This window comes from Prunus persica, chromosome G1, assembly GCF_000346465.2.
Source record: "Prunus persica cultivar Lovell chromosome G1, Prunus_persica_NCBIv2, whole genome shotgun sequence".
In the NCBI taxonomy this organism is placed as follows: domain Eukaryota; kingdom Viridiplantae; phylum Streptophyta; class Magnoliopsida; order Rosales; family Rosaceae; genus Prunus; species Prunus persica.
This window is the reverse complement of record NC_034009.1, coordinates 45740348-45759271: the sequence shown is the minus strand read 5'-3', so window position 1 is coordinate 45759271 and position 18924 is coordinate 45740348. Positions and strand designations below refer to the sequence as shown.

The 18924-nt window shown below is 36.2% G+C and overlaps 2 protein-coding genes across 2 annotated transcripts; one reads left to right on the top strand and one right to left on the bottom strand.

Moving 5' to 3' along the window:
* On the bottom strand, positions 237-3507 carry LOC18793937 (peroxidase 43). Its single transcript, XM_007222630.2, has 4 exons — positions 3247-3507; positions 2833-3015; positions 2553-2715; positions 237-1616 (listed from the first exon to the last, which is right to left on the bottom strand). Exons 1-4 carry the CDS (start codon positions 3448-3450, stop codon positions 1195-1197), a joined length of 972 nt encoding a protein of 323 aa, XP_007222692.1. The 5' UTR covers positions 3451-3507; the 3' UTR covers positions 237-1194.
* Positions 4756-18433, top strand: LOC18789176 (probable manganese-transporting ATPase PDR2). The gene is made up of 22 exons (XM_020564935.1): positions 4756-5059; positions 5208-5458; positions 5861-5953; positions 6096-6298; positions 7207-7279; positions 7375-7547; positions 7630-7801; positions 9031-9135; positions 9249-9359; positions 9453-9539; positions 9629-9811; positions 10730-10780; positions 10871-10996; positions 11950-12029; positions 12814-12922; positions 13942-14070; positions 14656-14721; positions 14916-14987; positions 15753-15904; positions 16136-16247; positions 16332-16448; positions 16957-18433. The coding sequence occupies exons 2-22, from the start codon at positions 5210-5212 to the stop codon at positions 18076-18078; spliced, it is 3585 nt and encodes a 1194-aa protein (XP_020420524.1). The 5' UTR covers positions 4756-5059; positions 5208-5209; the 3' UTR covers positions 18079-18433.

Here is an 18924-nt window from a genome sequence, read left to right as displayed (position 1 = left end):
GTGAGGGTTATTTTAATTTTATTTTAATAAATTGAACTTTTGAGTTGCAGTGGTAAAGTTCAATTCATTTCAGGGGTCAATAAAATGAACTCTGAAATGAAATTCATTGCAATAAGATGGCTCACCATAATAACTCTACAGTCTCTCTTTTATTGACACATGGACAACATTAATTTTTTAATCACATTTAATTAGTGTAAACTAGCCATTACATTTTTTTTTCAAGCAACTAAGCCGTTTTTGATTGATTTCACTGTTTTAAAAAAAAAACATCTGGCAACAGTTGAAACTTGAAACACATGCAGCTATATATTCCTTCCTTAATTTCCTTCACAAACTTTAGTGAAACCACTATGTATCACTATGTTATGTAGCACCAAAAACCCAACCATATGAGGTTGGCAATCACATAGCAAAATGAGATCATATTAACGGGCTAATTATAAACCAAAAAATGAAAAGAAAAAAAACATATAATATAATCGACCCAGAAGCCAGTTATTGTAGCAAAACTGAGCCACCAGAGGCAAGAAACCAACAAGATACATCAGGTAGAATACGAAAAAAAAAAACAGGAACATGCACTGTAAGAGCAACTACATGACTTCAAAACTAGGTGGACCTCAATGCTAGGTGTTTAATGCATAAAGCAATCAAATCGCAGATACCCAAATTTTTTGTAATTTTGGTGTGTTTCCAATGCATTATAGTAAATCAGGATTGTATATTTAAGTGATTGGCTTTTAGTGGAATATGGAGAATTAGATTCTTATTTTCCATATTAATAAACTATATAGTGAACTTAAACTAAAGCTCCCTTCAATAAATAGGCTTCAAACAAGCCGAATTACCGCATCAAAGATACAACCAGGTCGTGCCGAGCCTTAATCGGGCGGGACTCGTGTTGTGCTTGAGTCGGCCATGTCCATTTGACACCTCTAACAATCATTGCTTATATAATAATAAATATTTATTAGTGTAAGATATCAACTAACCCTATTATTGGCAACAACATCAAAAGAAACGAAGGATAAAAATAAAAAAAAAAATTAGTGAATAGAGCCTAGAGGTCTAGGAATATACAACATGAACCTATCTACACCATTCACCATCCACCACCACAGTCAAATATCAATGCATTATGCATAACATCATATAAAGCCTCCTCCTATGTGTTGTCATCCATCCTTTGTACTAAAAGCTAGCACAAACTCTCCTAGGCGCACCCTGGAAACCTGTCCTTACACCAATCTGGCCCATCTTTAGAATTGCTTCGACAAAATCTGCCTCAAAAGAAGGTCCGAACGGGAGATTACTGAAGAAACCAAAGTAATTGTCCATTATACCCCTGGTCACTGCGTCCTCGTTGAGCTTGGCATCGGATTCTAACACGGCGAACCCATTTCTGATATTTTGCAGAATATGAAGGTCAAATGCCTGCCCGCTTCCTTGGTCAATGGGTAACCGCACATTTACGTCGCCGTTTTGAGGGCACTTTTGTTTTAGTTCGACGAGGAGAGTGGGGTTGATTGCTGGATCCGATCCCCCTCCTGGAAAGAAGTTGTACAGCCTTTTGGTCAAAAAGAAGCATGCCGTTGTCCCTATTGTATGAGCAGCTGAAAAAAAGAAAATATCAATAAAATGTATGTTATTTTCAACAAAACGAAAACCAATCCTTCTTGCAATTCAATTTTTTTTCCTTGATAAAGTTTATATGTAACAAAGAAATTCAAGTTCCGTGGAGCATTAAATCAATTATTCATGACATTTATCATTTACCACATCGAGTATCCGAAGTATCTATACGTCATATTTTCTCAGAGAAGCAAACATGGTGGCAGATAGTTTTAGCTAATCTTATGACATGATTGTCAATAACTCTATATTTGATTTTGTAATTTTCCTCATTTTGTTTCTCATACAATTAATATGTAGAGGATTGTTTTAAATTTCCTTGTTAAATAAAAGGTTTATATGTATGTACATTTATATATATATATATACATATATACAAGCCTTTTCGCAGGCACGGAGGCTTTAAAAAAAAAAAGATAATGGGTAGTTGTGTTTCATAAAAATAAAATCTATGATTTGATTTTTTTAATTTTAATTTTTTTAAATATAAAAAGTGTAAATTTACCATATTATCCTTAATTAATTAATAATTTCAATCGTTAATGTTTGCATTAACTAAGAGCATTTTCTCGTATTTTAAATATTTTATCATTCTCCACTTTTTGCTTTATATATAGATAATAAATACCCGTTATCTATATTCATATTTTAAAAAATTAATAAATAATAAAATAATAAAATAATTAGTTCTATTTTTATAGAACACAACTATCCATTATCTTTTATAATTCTAAAATCAAATAAAATATTTTAAAAAATCAATTGCCAAGGGGCTAGTTAATTAATTAATTAAAGGCAGGAATATTACTTGAATTGATCATGCGTGTAACATTAGTCACATAAACTTGGTTTTTCACCAAACCTTACCATCACCCTGACTTGCATGAGAGAGAGAGAGAGAGAGAGAGAGAGAGTACCAGAGAGGAGGACAAGGTCCTTTTCTGTAAGGCCCTTGCGCATGAACTTAACCTTGAGCTGTTGGATTGAATTACTAACATCCGGCATGTCATCTGCCAGAGACATATTTGAAACAACCCCATCTCTCCGGCCGGTAGGCACCTCGTACGCCGGTCCACCAGCCTATATATATCGATAAAGTGATCAATAAATATGGTACAAGTAATATTATTGAATTATTAATATTATTAATATTTTAATTAATTTGCTTAATTAATTAAGTAGTAAATTATAACCCACCATGGCTATAGCATCTCTAGCTGCCAAGGCCACAATATCTGCACAAGAAACCACGCCTTGGCATGCAGCCTCCAACTCTGCCTTGGCTTTCTCTATCACTTCAAATCCCCCAACGCCTTGGTGACCAAATGCATGCCTCTCACCGCTTGGTCCGTTCTCAATCAGAATTGACCCATCACAACCCTGCTTTACAAATGCTAATTATATAAATAATTAACAATATTATTAATCTATTAATTAACTAACTAATCAGCTGTTTATTAGTGTGTAGAGAAGTTAAGGGTTAAAGATGAGAGAGGCAAGAAGCTTGTAGCTCAAAGATTACTCATGAACCCTAGATCCTAGGTTTGATTCTTTCTTTTTTAATATGACTTGTATAAAAAACAATAATAAGAGAGAAAGAGAGAAGAGGACCTCAACGAAGCAGTCGTGAAAATGGAGCCTGAGCAAGACTGGTGCCATGTTGGTATCGGAGAGAATAGCTTCTCTAACGACGTTGCGGACAATGGGCTCGGCTTGGGGGCATGTTTCACCATAGAAACCTACCATAAGCTGCCCCTCAACCTCCTGCGCCACAGCCAAAACCATGGCCAAAGCCATAGCCAAAACCAAGGCCATTTCAAATTTAATTCAATGGGCTTCTCGTCAGAAAGAGGCAGAAAGAAGCAATAAGAGAAAGGCCAGCAAAGTAATTTACATATACTCACACACACATGTTATGTTAGAAACGCTTGACAGGTTTTTGAGGATGGGACCACAAGCAATGTGTCAACTAGAGTGCATGAGAATTTGTCACCTTGCTATAATCCTTTTATTTTAGCCGCATTAATAATTATTATTCACCTCCTATCTACTTTGTAGTAGTGTGTTCTTTTTCCGCAGTCAAATTCCTTTTTTTTTTTTTTTTTTCCCACCAATTTTTAACTTTTATGTTGCTTTTGGATGAGGAAATGTAAAGGTAAAAAGTCACTTCTAGTCTCAATAGTTTGTTACTTTTATCATTTTGGTCATTGTTGCTTTAATTTGATCAATTTTATCTATGTAGTTTCTAATTTTGAGCAATTCAAGAATAATCGTGAATTTCTGTAAAATGTCTCTAATTTATGTTACTTTTTAGATGTGTGCCTCTCATGTGGATGGGAACTTTGGTTCATCATGCCATGTTTAGGGTTCTGCCAAGCCACTTTCCCTCCATTGCTAAGACTAAGAGAGTGAGTTGTGATATTTATAGACTTCTATAAAATTGTAATTAAATACAATTGTACTTTTACATTTTTTTAAAATCTTAATTGAATATAACCCCTAATTTTACAAACCATAGTCCATGCAATGCGGGATGTTTTCCAAAATTATGCCAAGCTTGTTTAAGAAAATGAGACAGCCAAAGAGCTTGGAACTTCATGTGCTATTCATGTTATTCAAAGTTATTGAAATTATTAAGAAATGACAATTGACACACAAGGAAGAGTTGAAGGATCAAAATGAAATTCAGGTATAAGTTTAGAGATTATTACGAGTAAAAAAATCTATTTTTATTCTCTGTCTTTTTATTTTTGGGGGTAATATTTCTACTCTCCTTATTAGCACTAAAAGTAAGAATCTGGTACTTTAAAATGAAAAAATATTTATTATTGGCACTAAAAGTAAGAATCTAGTGCTTTAATATTTAACGGAACACTAACTCTGTTAAGGTCATTATTATTTTTGCCAGACTCTGTTAAGGTTATTAATTTTACTAAAAACAATTATAAAATAATACACAAAAGCTTGGTTCCTTCATCTTCTCTGTAGCCCACCTCAGCGGCAACATCTCTGCTCACCGCCCCAAGTCTCCTTTCTCTCTCTTCGAATTTTATTTGTTTTACCTTTTTTGCATAAATATTTTATTAAAAGCTAACAGCGTTATATTGATGGTTAAGTGAGAGGACAGGTATTCGTTAAAAAAAAGAAAAAAAAAAAGGTGAGAGGACAGCTGTCAAGAGAATATGGAGGGTACAGGAGGGCAAAGAGAAAATGGGCATACAGGAGAATTGAACTCGGTTGGCTAACAAGGGGGGTTTAAGACGACGACACGGAAGTAATTAGGGCTTGCAGAGTTTGTATCCCCGTCCACCACCTGAACTTAATATGTACCGTACTCATCATCGTCCTGGATAGTTTCAAATTAGGGCTTGCACAGAGGCGTTAGGCTTGCGATCGCCGTTGAAATTGAAACGAGGAGATTCAGGTAAAGAGAAAAAAAATGTTGTGATTTGTTTTCAGAAAGATTTGATGTTGATTTGGAGATAATTTACATAATTTGTTCGATTATTTTGTTTTCATTTTTGATTTTGCTGAAGTGGGTTTGATTTTTGAATCTGTAATGTGGTTGATAGAGATGTCGAGGTTCCATGTGGGAGGGAAGGTGGTAGATAAAGTTGATTTGTTGAGGAAGAAGAGCTTGGGGTGGCGCTTCGATGTCTGGCCTTTCTGTGTCCTCTATGCTCTGTGGCTTACTACAATTGTTCCTAGCATTGACATTGTCGACTCCGCTATTGTTTTCGGTGCCCTTGTAGCTCTTCATATTCTCGTTTGGCTTTTCACCGTTTGGTCCGTGGATTTCAAATGCTTTGTACATTATACCAAGGTATGTGTATATGTATTCGTTTGATATATGCATCTGCATTTATGTATGTATATGCGTGTGTACTTTGGTACAACGATAAAGTTGCACCATGCAAAGTGGAGGTTGCGCTTTGTGTATATCTTGTATATAGTGGTGCTGTATTCTGAGGGAGGATTTGTCATGACAATGAGGACCGTATATTGGCACATAGTCTCACTCATCAACTTCTTTGATGGGTAATAACAGAGATTCTGGCAACAAAGCATATTCTGGGTCTGAATAAGCTAGAGTCTAGAAAGATACAATCCCTTTGTAATATAATCCTAATTAGTATGCAAATACATGAATTGGACCATACATTGGCAATCCATTAAGTTTTTATGATGATTTGTTGTTGTAATCGGTGTTCCTTTTGTTTTTAAGGTAAATGACATTCACGAGGCAGACGCATGCAAAATAACACCAGCAAAGTTTTCCGGTTCTAAAGAAATTGTATCACTCCATTTCCGTAAGCTTGTAAGTCCATTATACAGTTGGAATACTTCAACTCCTGGTTATTAAGCAGTATCAATTACTAGAATGACCAAATTTTGCAAAATGATGTGCCTTTTTCCCCACATTGGGAACTATCCCTTGATTTATCTGGTGACTTTTTCAGCTTGGAGGTTCATCATCCTCAGTGGATGTCGAAGAGATTTACTTTGATTTCAGAAAGCAACGTTACATCTTTTCAAAAGAGAAGGATAACTTTTGCAAGCTTCCTTACCCTACCAAGGAAACATTCGGTTACTATTTAAAAAGTACTGGCCATGGCTCGGAACCTAAAGTTATTGCTGCTACTGAAAAATGGGGACGGAATGTGTTAGTTGCCTTTTCCCTTTTTCATTCTTAAAGATGTATTTGTTGAATTATCATTTTTTTTAATGTTTCTTGATTCATCTTTTGGCAATTAAAGTATAGGTTTGGTTCCTATGGAAGCTGGATTACATTTTCTTATTTTAAATTTTAGACTGATTTACCATCTTGTTTTCTTTAAGCTGTGCCAATGAGTATCAATAAATTTTTAATGCTGGACTGCCCTCCATTTAGTTGATTTTGCTTCTTTCGTAGATGAATATATTGTTGCTTTGCTTCTGCCTGGTCACTTTACACCAGTCTTCAGAATTTTCTTTTGTTAATATAAAAAACTTATGAGATTCTGGCAACCCTTGCGAGTCATACAAAGAAGATGTGTTGATGATATTACTTGATATTACTTATAAGGTAACTGGTTGTTTGCTGTTTGGCAATTTATTATTTCTTGTGTGTCACTTGCCCTCTGGTTGTTTAGCTCTTCATGGATTTTGCATATGCTTTGCATTGTAAGTATCCTTAGGTGCAATTCTGCATGCCTTGTTTTGTTACTGGATCGTTAATGTGTATTGTATATTCTGCATGTATTAACTATCTCTTGGTGATTTGGAACATGAAGTTACCTTTTATTATCCAGTTTGTATCGGTGGTATTTCACACATTACTTCTGCAACTATTCTTGTTTCCTGCTCCTCTTTTTGGTTGTTAGCTAACGTTAGCTTATGTATATGATGCACCTGTTAGCTACTGGTTTTATTCTTTCCTGGTATCCTTGATTGTAAAGTCTTGTGGCTAATTAACATCTATTATTTTATGTACTCCCCATTAAATTGGTTACATCCTGTACACTGAGCATGATCCAGTTAAATTATCATTTTTTAACTGCTCCTTCTTGTACACGTTTCTTGCTTGTGCAGATTTGAATATCCACAACCTACGTTCCAGAAATTAATGAAAGAAAATTGCATGGAGCCCTTCTTTGTCTTCCAGGTTTTTCTCACTCTCTCTCTCTCTCCAATGTGAGGTCTCCTTTTCTTCCGTACTCACTTTCCTTCACCGCATTCTTTTGTGCTCACTGTATGTAGGTGTTCTGTGTGGGCCTCTGGTGTTTGGATGAATATTGGTATTATAGTTTGTTCACGCTTTTTATGCTGTTTATGTTTGAGTCAACAATGGCTAAAAGTCAGTTAAAGACTCTTACTGAGCTAAGACGTGTCAGAGTGGATAACCAGACCCTCATGGTGCATCGGTGTGGGAAGTACGTTGTCTACAAGGAAATTATTTATTTGTTTGAATTTTTAAGCTGTTTATACCTTATACATGACTGCTATAACTTTTAGGTGGATAAAGCTTGCTGGAACTGATCTTTTGCCTGGGGATGTTGTTTCTATTGGGCGATCTTCTGGTCCGAATGGTGAAGATAGGGCTGTGCCAGCAGACATGCTTTTATTAGCTGGAAGTGCGATTGTCAATGAAGCCATTCTCACAGGCGAGTCTACTCCCCAGTGGAAGGTGGTCACCTCTTTTCATATTATATGTTTTAATATGCTGCCATTGTTCAATTTTGGTTTCTTTAGATATAAATGTATAAATTTATACACATATACATGCATCTCATGTGCATACATTCTTCCTGGTGATGATTTCTTGGAAAAATTGCTTTGGTCTCCTACTAACACTTTTTCCCTGTTATTTAATATCACTTTATCTTTGTCTTCGCCTTCTACTTTTCCCTGGAGGCTTGATGCAGCTTCAAAATCTTAATAGCTTAGCACAAATTTGAAGATTTAGGGTTGATGCAAAGTTTACGAGGGTAATCAGGGTGTGGTTTGATGAATCCTTCGTGGAACAAGAAAGGGGTTGTAATTAGGTTCAGGTGGATAAGATATAAACAAGTGGATGAGAAAATTAGAACTAAAGACTGCAAATAGGTGTAAAAGTAGGAGAAATTGAGAGGTAGAGGAAGCAAAAAGAGGGACACTACTAGGCAGCTGTATCTCATAGTTAGCTGAAAATGAAATTTCATTCACTGTAAAAAATAATAGGTTTTAAGCTCACTGTGATCTCAAATCCAAGATCGGAGTAAATTTGGTGTGGTAAAGTCTGAAGAATTGGTGGGCTTGAACAAAATACAATTTTGGAATAAGCAGGGGCTTGTTGTCGAGAAAATCTGGTTGCAGGCAGGGAGATTCTGTTTTATATCGTTGCTTGGGTAGTTTTTTGGGGCCAGAGTTTGATAAATATGTGGAGGATTCGGGCTTTTGATAGGAGCAAAGGAATGGGGTTAATTTGTGGATGCTTCCTAGTACCACGTTCTGCTCTTCTGGATGTGTTCTGCTGTGTATTTGGTTTCTAGCTTTTGGTAGAAGATTTTAGTGCAGTGGACTTCTTGTGCTCTATTTCTGTATGTGCTCATTTTTAATTAATTAATAAATTTCACTTATATATGAAAAGTAAGGTGCCTTGTAAGGTACAAGGTCTTTCTTGGATAATTGCTCATAGGGATGGGTGAATACACGATAACTGATGGTTTCCAAACTTTGTTACTTATTGGTGTATTTCATCTGGAAACGGTAGCAGAAAATGTTGATAATTTATTTCTCCATTTTCCAATTGCATTTAGATTAATGGCATAAACTTTTCTTCAAAGCAAGGTTGAGTCCATTGCTTTTGGCTTATTGTGGATTGTTATTTTGATGATATACATATTGGAGAATGATTATAGGATTATTATTTTTCAGGTATCAATCATGGGCAGAGGAATTGAGGAGAAGTTATCAGCAAGGCGAGATAAAAGCCATGTTTTATTTGGTGGGACTAAAATATTGCAGCATACTCTGGATAAGGTGGTTTATGTTCGAACATATGCTTTAACCAAGAAAAAAACCAACAAACTCGTAAAAAATGTTTTCATAATCTCATGGATTTTGTATTTATGCTTTTCATTTTCTGGAGTCAGGGCTTTCCATTAAAAACCCCTGATGGTGGCTGTGTGGCTGTTGTTCTGAGAACTGGGTTTGAAACAAGTCAGGGTAAACTTATGCGTACAATTTTGTTTTCTACAGAGAGGGTAATTATTTTAGCAATGACTACTCAACTCTATACGCACTATGGTTTTACTTTATTTATACTTTATATAATTTGTGTACACATTTTATTCTAGGTGACTGCTAACAGCTGGGAAAGTGGGCTGTTCATTTTGTTCTTGGTCGTATTTGCAGTGATAGCTGCTGGTTATGTACTAAAGAAGGTAAAAATGGCTTCTTCATGGGTACTTAGGAGACTTGAGGCTTATGCTTGTGATGTTGTTTTGTGACAATCAGGACATCTTTGATGTAGGGGCTTGAGGATCCCACTAGGAGCAAGTACAAGCTTTTCCTTAGTTGTTCACTTATTATTACTTCTGTGATTCCTCCTGAGCTACCAATGGAATTATCTATAGCTGTTAATACATCTCTGATTGCTCTGGCACGCCGTGGAATATTTTGCACAGAACCTTTCCGGATTCCTTTTGCTGGAAAGGTCTGTTCTGATCGCTTTAATTACGTTGTCCGTTCTTTTTCTTTTCTTTTTTTCTTTTTTTCTTTCTTTCTTTCATATATGGAAAGGATGTTCTTTGGATAATGCCGCTTGAATCTTTTCGTTATGAGTATCAAATTTTTATTAATATAAAGATGAAAAGTACAACACAGGGGACATGATGTACACTGAACTATCTGATCTGCAACTATAACATTAACAATTATACTAGCTGTTACAATGAATCTTTAAGAAATTAATAGTTTAGAGCACAGAAGCACTCCAATCACTAAAAGTAGCACAAAGTGAACTATCTATTAACTCTGAAGATTCCCACGCCCAAAGTGATCAACCTCCTAACCCCCAGCCCCCTAAAAGATTTCCAACTACACCACCCAGAAAATTACCATCACAGTACATCTTCCCAGCACCTTGCCCGTCTTTCCTCCAAAGATTTTATAACTCTCACACAAGGGATTGCATGAAACTGGAATTTCCCAGTTCTCTTTGTTCTCTTTCTAAACAATCTGCCCCAAGGACAGAGTAATGAGACAATGAAGCATCATTTTTATACATCTCACACCATCAAACAGGGTAGCACTGCTTTATTCAAAATGGCTGTATTTACCTGACGTGGAAATCCAATGCACAATTTGGCTGCTTGGGCATGCAGTGTTCTGATGTTATCTTCCATTTCAAGCAGAAAATGCATTATAGGGATTTATAAAATGTGATAATATCTGTAGACTTGGTAGTTATAAACCATTCATATTTGTTTGATGCTTGTACTTTATTTTTATTACCTTATTTTCACTGTTTTGCCGTACTGACCTAGTCATTGCCAAATATGGTATACAACACAGTACCATTGTTCTGTGCAAAGTATATTGATACACCATTTGTTTTCTGTTTGGCATGCAGGTTGATATATGTTGTTTTGACAAAACCGGAACACTTACATCAGACGACATGGTATTCCACCTTAATTGAGTATACAGTTCTCACTAAATTGAATGGATTTATATACAGTTTATTACTTCTTTCTTCCTTTCTCTTCTCCAGGAGTTCTGTGGGGTTGTTGGGTCAACTAGTAGTACAGATATAGAACCCGACATGACCAAAGTGCCTGTGCGCGCAGCAGAGATTTTGGCTTCTTGCCATGCGTTGGTGTTTGTGGACAATAAGCTGGTATGCTAATGTTATCATGTAAACAAGTAGTCTTCTGAACTATGTTTTTGGTTGTATTCTATTTTATGTAGTTTGTGTGATACAATGTGCTTGTTGATGAAGTAAATTCTTTTAGTTCTAGATTGCATATGTTGTAAAAAAGATATGCCAATTGCAGTTGCTTAGTTTTATGGCCATTAGATGTTTGTTCCTTTGCTTTCATCTTTGAAGAACCATTAGATGCTTGCTCCTTAAAACCTGCAATAAAGAGGAGCCTCAGTCCTTTTGTGGTTTTCTATTCAATGGTCAGTTAGAAAAGTTTGTCTCTCACATGTTTTTTTGTTTGATGATTCTTGGTCTGTTTTTTGATCTAGTGCACCCTTCTATTTTTCTTTATTTATTTATATTGAAAGTTCGTGTATCTTACAAGAAAAGGTTTCAATATTTTTATTTTATTTTACAAAACAATCTTCGACTATAATGTTCTGTGCTATTCCTAGATTTTCTTATCTACTGCATCAATTGGTTTTTGATATGAATGAAAAGGAGTGCTAAAAGCGATCTAGCTCTACGTATTTTTGTATTGTTTGTGCTTCTGGAGTATCTATGCATAACAAATCTCGTGAATCTATTTGTTTTGGAATCTTGTCTATCCACTTTTTCAACTGCGTAATCCAATCTATTTAAGTTGCATTTCCCACCTTTTGTATGAATTTATTAATCTTCAAAACAGCTCCTTTTTGTATTTTACTGGAATATGTAACACTTTCAAATGAGTTAGAACGTAAGATCATGTTAACATGTTTGTAAGAAGATAAATGGCTACTACAGTGAGTGGAACTAGAAATACTTTGCTGAAGAAAGATTTTATCCTTACTCATGAAATGGTTCAATATGCTGTTGTGTTTTCTATCAAGACCTGGTTACAAGTGACATTAATTGTTGAGTAATGCTCCATCCACAACTGCATGTAGGTTGGCGATCCTCTCGAAAAGGCTGCGCTTAAAGGAATAGATTGGACCTTTAAATCTGATGAGAAGGCTGTGCCAAAAAAGTAAGCTGCAATTATTATTATTGTTATTTTTTTTTCACATATCAAAATGTCTGCTGTTATAATCACACTTCTGGACTGATTCATATATCCTTAAATACATGTAATTTCATATTTGTTTCTCAACCTTTTCTTCTCCTATTGCTTATTCATATTTTCCCTATTTGTTGGTTGCTCTAAAAGTATCCTGACTCTGTTGATGTTAGAGTGTTTTTGGAAGTTGTATTAATAGGAATGACAACTTTTAAAATCTAATTAAGCAAGGGAAGCTTTAGAAAATAGTTAAGAAAAGAAAACCTTCTGAAGAACATAGATCAATGTAGAATCTTATCTCGAAAAGCCCAGGATCCACTTGGTATGAACTGCCCTTTTTCATATCTAATTTAATTTGTCTTAAAATGTCCAACCCAATTATGTATCCTTAAGGCTTAAGCCAGTTAGTTTCTTATGGAAAGATTGTTTTTCTCTTTTGTACAAAAATAACATTAGACAGTGCTTATCTTTAAGCCCGGTATAGTATGAGAGGTAGATGCGAAATTAGATTTACAGGGTTGGGAAAATTCACCCGTAATGTGTGTTGGTATCAATTTGAAATTTATAAATGAAAAAAATGGGCCGACATATGAGTATCTTATAAATCTACGATTTGTTAATTTATCATCATAAAGTTTGATTATTTTCACCATTCATTATTTTCTTCTGAGGCAGCAAATGCTGTGGTTTCATCTATCTTTATGAGTTATGGTGGTTTCTACTTTTTGCTTATTGTACTTCTCACCAAATGCAGGGGAACTGGTAATCCTGTGCTGATTGTTCAGAGACACCACTTTGCATCCTATTTGAAACGAATGGCAGTTGTTGTTCGCATTGAAGAGACATTTTTTGCTTTCGTGAAGGTTTGCCAGTCATTCATCACTGTGCCATGCAAACTATATTATGTGAATGCCATAAGTAGATTTGTCATTATAGAGTACTAGATTATGGTCAATTTGCATGTTTCTGGTCTGGGACAGGGCACAATATATCTTAAATTCATCAATCTGGTTATTTCTACAATCAATCGGATGAAGGAATTTTGTCATGTTTGGTCTCCTTCGATTTTTTCCATTAGCATAGTTACCATACTGGGCCGTGAAGATAGGGATAATAATTGGTTAATGTTGTTCTGGTCCAAAAGCCACATGGTAAAGCTGGAGTGGAAAAATGAATTAGTGTTGAGCAAGTCATAGTAAAAAAATAGCTGGACATGTTTATGAAGCTTTTTTGCTATCTGACAGCTTGTTACCCTGACTAGTTCAAATCATTGGCCATCATAAAGTAGCCTTTTGTTTTCTGAATGTGTGGCTAAGTAGAGATGACTTGATTGAGAGTGGATAACTGGGAAAGAGATGAAGGTTCGATGGTATTCGATGTCTAGTATTGGTTAATTTACCTGTAAATGTTAATTTTTATGGATTGTTGTTGTGACTTGTTCAACACTTGCGATTTGAGCAAAGGAGGAGGGTTTTTTTGAAGATTGTGGAAGGGAGGCGGAAGAACTGTGGGATGGATTTGGGAGCCTTAATTTCTAATGAGTTTACTGACTGTCCTTTTGTGTTGAATGTGAACTCGGAATGCAGTTTATTGGGCTGCTTTATCCTGCTATGTTTGGCTGTCTGTTTGATATGTATTTTCTGGTCTTGTTTTGCTTAAGTCTCTTTTAGGTTATCCTCTGCTTCACCATTCTGTATTGTTCCCTTTTGTTGTCATTTAAGATGTTCTGTTTCCTATTTAAAGTAGCACAATCTAGAAGCTCCGATCGCTATATTTTACCTCATGTCTAAAAGGAAGCCGACATAAATGTCTTACTTCTTTGCCATAGTAATGTTCACTCCAGTTTGGTATTCATTAAGCAATGGTTGTCTTTTCTCTGCAGGGTGCCCCTGAAACTATTCAGGGTAGACTAACTGAGGTACCATCATTTTATGTTGAGACTTACAAGAGATTTACACGACAAGGGTCTCGCGTTCTGGCCCTTGCCTACAAATCCCTTCCCGACATGACAGTAAGTTCTTCAGATTTATTTTTTCTCCAGAAAGCTTAGAGTTTGAAGCTATTAGTAATACTAATAACTAGTTAGTCTGTACGCCACTCTTTATTTATTTATTGTTTTCTTCTTTTGCCCAATCAAACTTGTGGATTTAATGCTTTGGTCTGCCTCATAATGTCATGTCAAATTTTAAGCAAACCTCATTTTGCTTATCATATTCAGTCTATCCCAAGGCTAAGTATTTTTCTTGTATATGTTTTTTACTCTAGAGATTTGACCTTATTGATAGAATGGTTACAAATATTGAATTGTTTATGAAGTTTGACATGCATGAAGATGCCAAGTCAAACAACATGAATTAAATAAAGCACAGTTCTTTATTTTTCCATTTTACATCATTGTTAAGTACATCTTTATAGTATTATGGATAAGTGAAATCAACTGCATTGGAACTTCCTTTACTCAAAAAAAATTTGGTTTATCTGAGTTTATTTTGGGCTGAGAATCATGTACTTTAACCCCTGTGAGACGAAATATTGTAGGCTTTGTTTTCTGAAGTGTATATTGAAGTGCTTTTTATTATATGTTTATTGCATGAAGGTTAGTGAAGCCAGAAGCTTGGATAGGGATGTGGTGGAGACTGGGCTTACCTTTGCTGGTTTTGCGGTAAATGACTTTTTTTTCTATTAATGCAAGTTTATTGAATTCCTTGTCCACATGAAGTTACTAGTTTTGACATTATGTTAGATTATGTATTTGTTTTTCGTCCTTTTTTTTAATCCGATGTAGATGATTAGATAAGTGTCTGGAGTAAGTTTGTGTTACTTCTTGTCACTAAATTCTCATAATTTGAATTTCAGGTTTTTAACTGTCCAATTAGGGCAGATTCAGCGGCTATTTTGTCTGAGCTAAAAGGATCCTCGCATGACTTGGTATGTGGGCATGCTATACTTTCAGACTCCCCTGACTAACTAGTACATAATCTATCTATATTTTATATAAAGGAATAGTAACTTGTATATTGTCCATAACTGCCATAGCTTGAAAAGTGTAAGTTCTAGAACCAAAAAAGAAGAAAGAAGAAGATTTAAAGGTAAATCTTTGATGAGTTTGAAGTCTTTTAGTGAAGTGTAGAAGTCATTTCCATTATTTGATAGTTATTTTTGGAAATAAACATTTAGCAAAGAATCTGTAAGATTCATATTTGATATTATTATTACATTTCTAGGAAGTATTCCAATGAAGAGATATTGGAGAGTTACGAGATTTGATTTGTTGAATTATCAGCAGTATGGAATTCTAAGTTTGATTTTGGTGTAGCTGTTCTTAAATTCTTTCAGTTGATAAATTCAAACCATGTTTTACTGTTTAATTCTGACAGAAACGGTGAAATTAAGGGCCTAGAATCATTTATGAGTCTTCCCAGTATGCTCTTTAGTTTTATTATATTGAACCATGCATGCGTATAGTGTTAAGAATATTCGACCAACTGCTTCTGTTTGGGTTGTACTGGTTCACAGCTTAGTGTTGTTTCTACGTGTTTTTTCCTCCAGTTCTTTTTGGTTTACTGTTCCATGTCTCTGGTGTTCGGTCTTCCTTTCTGATGTAAATTTGTTCTCATAATGAACTTTGGTGCCGCATGGGCGGATGTAAAAAAATAAAGTCTAGATACTAATCTGAAGTTTTTCTTTTGGCAGGTGATGATTACTGGTGACCAGGCTTTGACAGCTTGCCATGTTGCCAGCCAAGTTCATATTATATCAAAACCAGCATTAATTCTTGGTCCAAAAAGGGACAGTGAAGTATATGAGTGGATATCTCCTGATGAAGCTGAGGTGATTCCTTACAGGTAAAGTTCTTCTTGTTACTGGATTGACTATTTTCAATTTGGTATTAAACTTCTGATGTTTTTCTTGGCTGGAGACCTAATACTTGTTCTGGACATGGATGTTGCTCTCCTTTTTGGTTGTCATTTTTGTCTTGTGATTGCTTTTCCTTGTTGGTCTGTCTATTTGCTAATTCACTTGCGTATTTCGTCTTCCTTCTTTGTTCTGACTGGACTTTATGAAATTGATTTCAGTGAAAACGAGGTGGAAGCTTTGTCAGAGAGTCATGATCTTTGTATTGGAGGTGACTGCTTTGAAATGTTGCAACAAACCTCTGCTGTTATACAAGTCATTCCATATGTTAAGGTGCTTATTCAAAACTGTTGATTGTGAAACTTGTCTTTGATAGTGGCTTTATCTTGTCATTGCTGACCTGAGTCATCTTATTAGGTTTATGCTAGGGTTGCTCCTGAGCAGAAGGAACTGATCTTGACCACTTTCAAAACAGTGGGGAGGATAACATTGATGTGTGGGGATGGAACCAATGATGTTGGAGCTTTGAAGCAGGTAATTTGTTTTGTGAAGATATTCAATTATTGGTTGAGTTGTTTTTTCTTTTGTAATCAGACAACCCGTGTTAAATAATAGTTCCTCAGTATAAGTATTAGAAACCGGCGTTTGTCATAATGGCTATTAGTAGTGGTAGCTCTAATACAGTTCTAAACCATTTAGTCCCCTTGGGGGTTATCCTTTGTATCGACTCCGCAGCTGTAGAGCTCTCATCAAGTTTAAAGTCAGTTATCAAGGCTTTAAATTAAAGAAGAAGAATTTAAAATTCTGTGTGTGGCAACTTTTCTCACTCCCATTGTGCACCACACACATTTACACTCACACCTGTAGGTTCTGCAGATTTCAGATAAGGTGTCTCACTTTTTACCCTAACAAATTTTGAGATACTTCCAATTTGTACATTTTAATCTCTTTTCGTGCATTTAATATAAGAAAGCTAAGTAAGCATTGCGTGTACGTTTTTTCCAAAATTAAATTCTTTTGATATATGTTTCTCCCCTGTCAGGCCCATGTGGGAGTTGCTCTATTGAATGCGGTGCCTCCAACTCTGAGTGGAAAGTCACCCAATGAAACATCTAAAGACGAGAGTGGAAAGACTATGCGGACAAAGAAGCCCAAGCCTGCATTGGATGCTGCGGGTAAATCTACTGGTATAAATGGAGAAGTCTCTTCAAAAGGAAAGGCCATCGCAACCGCTAGCCACTCAGCTGGTAACCAGAATGTGTCAGCTGCCGAGTTGAAACGGCAGAAGCTAGTCTCATTACAAAAGAAACTAATGGATGAGCTGAATGAAGAGGGGGATGGTCGCTCAGCTCCAGTTGTAAGGCTTGGAGATGCCTCCATGGCATCACCATTCACAGCAAAGCATGCATCCGTTGCTCCCACCACGGACATAATTCGTCAAGGTCGCAGTACTCTGGTGACTACCCTCCAGATGTTTAAAATACTAGGCCTTAACTGTCTCGCCACGGCATATGTGTTGAGTGTTATGTATTTGGATGGTGTCAAGTTGGGCGATGTGCAGGCTACAATCAGTGGTGTATTTACAGCTGCCTTTTTCCTATTTATCTCACATGCGCGCCCTCTTCCAACCCTTTCAGCTGAGAGGCCTCATCCACATGTCTTTTGCTCCTATGTGTTTCTTTCTCTGTTAGGGCAGTTCGCAATCCACTTGTTTTTCTTGATTTCTTCTGTGAACGAGGCTGAGAGATACATGCCTGATGAGTGCATCGAACCGGACTCTGATTTTCATCCGAATCTTGTTAACACAGTTTCGTACATGGTCAGCATGATGCTCCAGGTGGCCACCTTTGCTGTGAACTACATGGGGCATCCCTTCAATCAGAGCATCTCCGAAAACAAGCCATTCTTGTATGCCATCGTGGCTGCTGCTGGTTTCTTCACAGTCATCACATCTGATCTATTCAGGGACTTGAATGACTGGCTTAGGCTGGTGCCCTTGCCAGTGGGACTGAGGGATAAGCTACTGCTATGGGCCCTTCTTATGTTTTTGACCTGCTACTCATGGGAGAAGCTTTTACGGTGGGCTTTCCCAGGTAAAGTCCCTGCCTGGAAGAAGCGCCAACGGCATGCTGCAACTAGTCTTGAAAAGAAGAAAAATGTTTGAGTGAATGTATGCTTGATGTCCAGAAAAATCAACTGCATTTGGCATTTTTGGCAAATGGCCCTGCAGAGTTACATATAGCATAATATGGATTTTCTTTTTCTAAATATGCCACAGCTCTCATTACAGTACGAGGTTTCATCCCCCTGTATTAGGGAATATTTATTAAACGATCAGTTATTCTATTTCTAGGAGCATTATTTTTGGGACATGTGCCTTGTAAGCATCTGTATTCATAATTAGTTTCTTTTACAAATTGTCTGACCCCTTCAAATCCCTTGTATTTGAAATTACATGTCAAAAATTGGAAATCTCGGCCCCAATTCGAAATGATGTTTATGCTGATTAACCTTACTCATTGTATGTTCATTCAACAAATTTTGTTTCATTTATGTTTCAGTTGGTGGTTTGCTTGGTTTTCAATGTTTGTCTAAAATTTCATGAAATATTGATATTAAAACAGGCAGGCCAGTTTGTTTGAATCTCATTATTTGCTCAGATAGCTTCGTTTTTGTTAAACTATTGCACAACGCTTCAAGTTGGACTATTTAATTTCCGATGTGGAATTCATAATGTCAGCATATTTTGGTGACCTTGATCTTTGCTCGCCAAGATGATTAGATCAGAAGCAAGAGCAACACTTTCGATGATATTGAAATTATTACAGGTGGACTATCAACTGCGTTTGGAACTCGTAGGTAGGGCTTCAAAGATAAGCGTATGTGAATTCTTGGGTCGCAAGAAATATGCTGATTCGCATCGACAATACTTTGCAAGTGTCCGGCTAGGATTTCCATGCCACCTGCCTGATTTGTTAACACAGGTGGTTGACAAGTTTCCCTTTCTCCG

What these genes read in the sequence shown, in the direction of transcription:
- LOC18793937 (XM_007222630.2), bottom strand. Translation starts at nt 3,450, where the DNA reads ATGGCCTTGGTTTTGGCTATGGCTTTGGCCATGGTTTTGGCTGTGGCG. An exon ending in CTAGAGATGCTATAGCCATG is followed by an intron (nt 2,716 to 2,832) that starts GTGGGTTATAAT and finishes CGATATATATAG; the next exon opens with GCTGGTGGACCGGCGTACGA. An exon ending in GGACCTTGTCCTCCTCTCTG is followed by an intron (nt 1,617 to 2,552) that starts GTACTCTCTCTC and finishes TCTTTTTTTCAG; the next exon opens with CTGCTCATACAATAGGGACA.
- LOC18789176 (XM_020564935.1), top strand. Translation starts at nt 5,210, where the DNA reads ATGTCGAGGTTCCATGTGGGAGGGAAGGTGGTAGATAAAGTTGATTTG. An exon ending in TTACCTTTGCTGGTTTTGCG is followed by an intron (nt 14,722 to 14,915) that starts GTAAATGACTTT and finishes TTTGAATTTCAG; the next exon opens with GTTTTTAACTGTCCAATTAG. An exon ending in AAGGATCCTCGCATGACTTG is followed by an intron (nt 14,988 to 15,752) that starts GTATGTGGGCAT and finishes TTCTTTTGGCAG; the next exon opens with GTGATGATTACTGGTGACCA.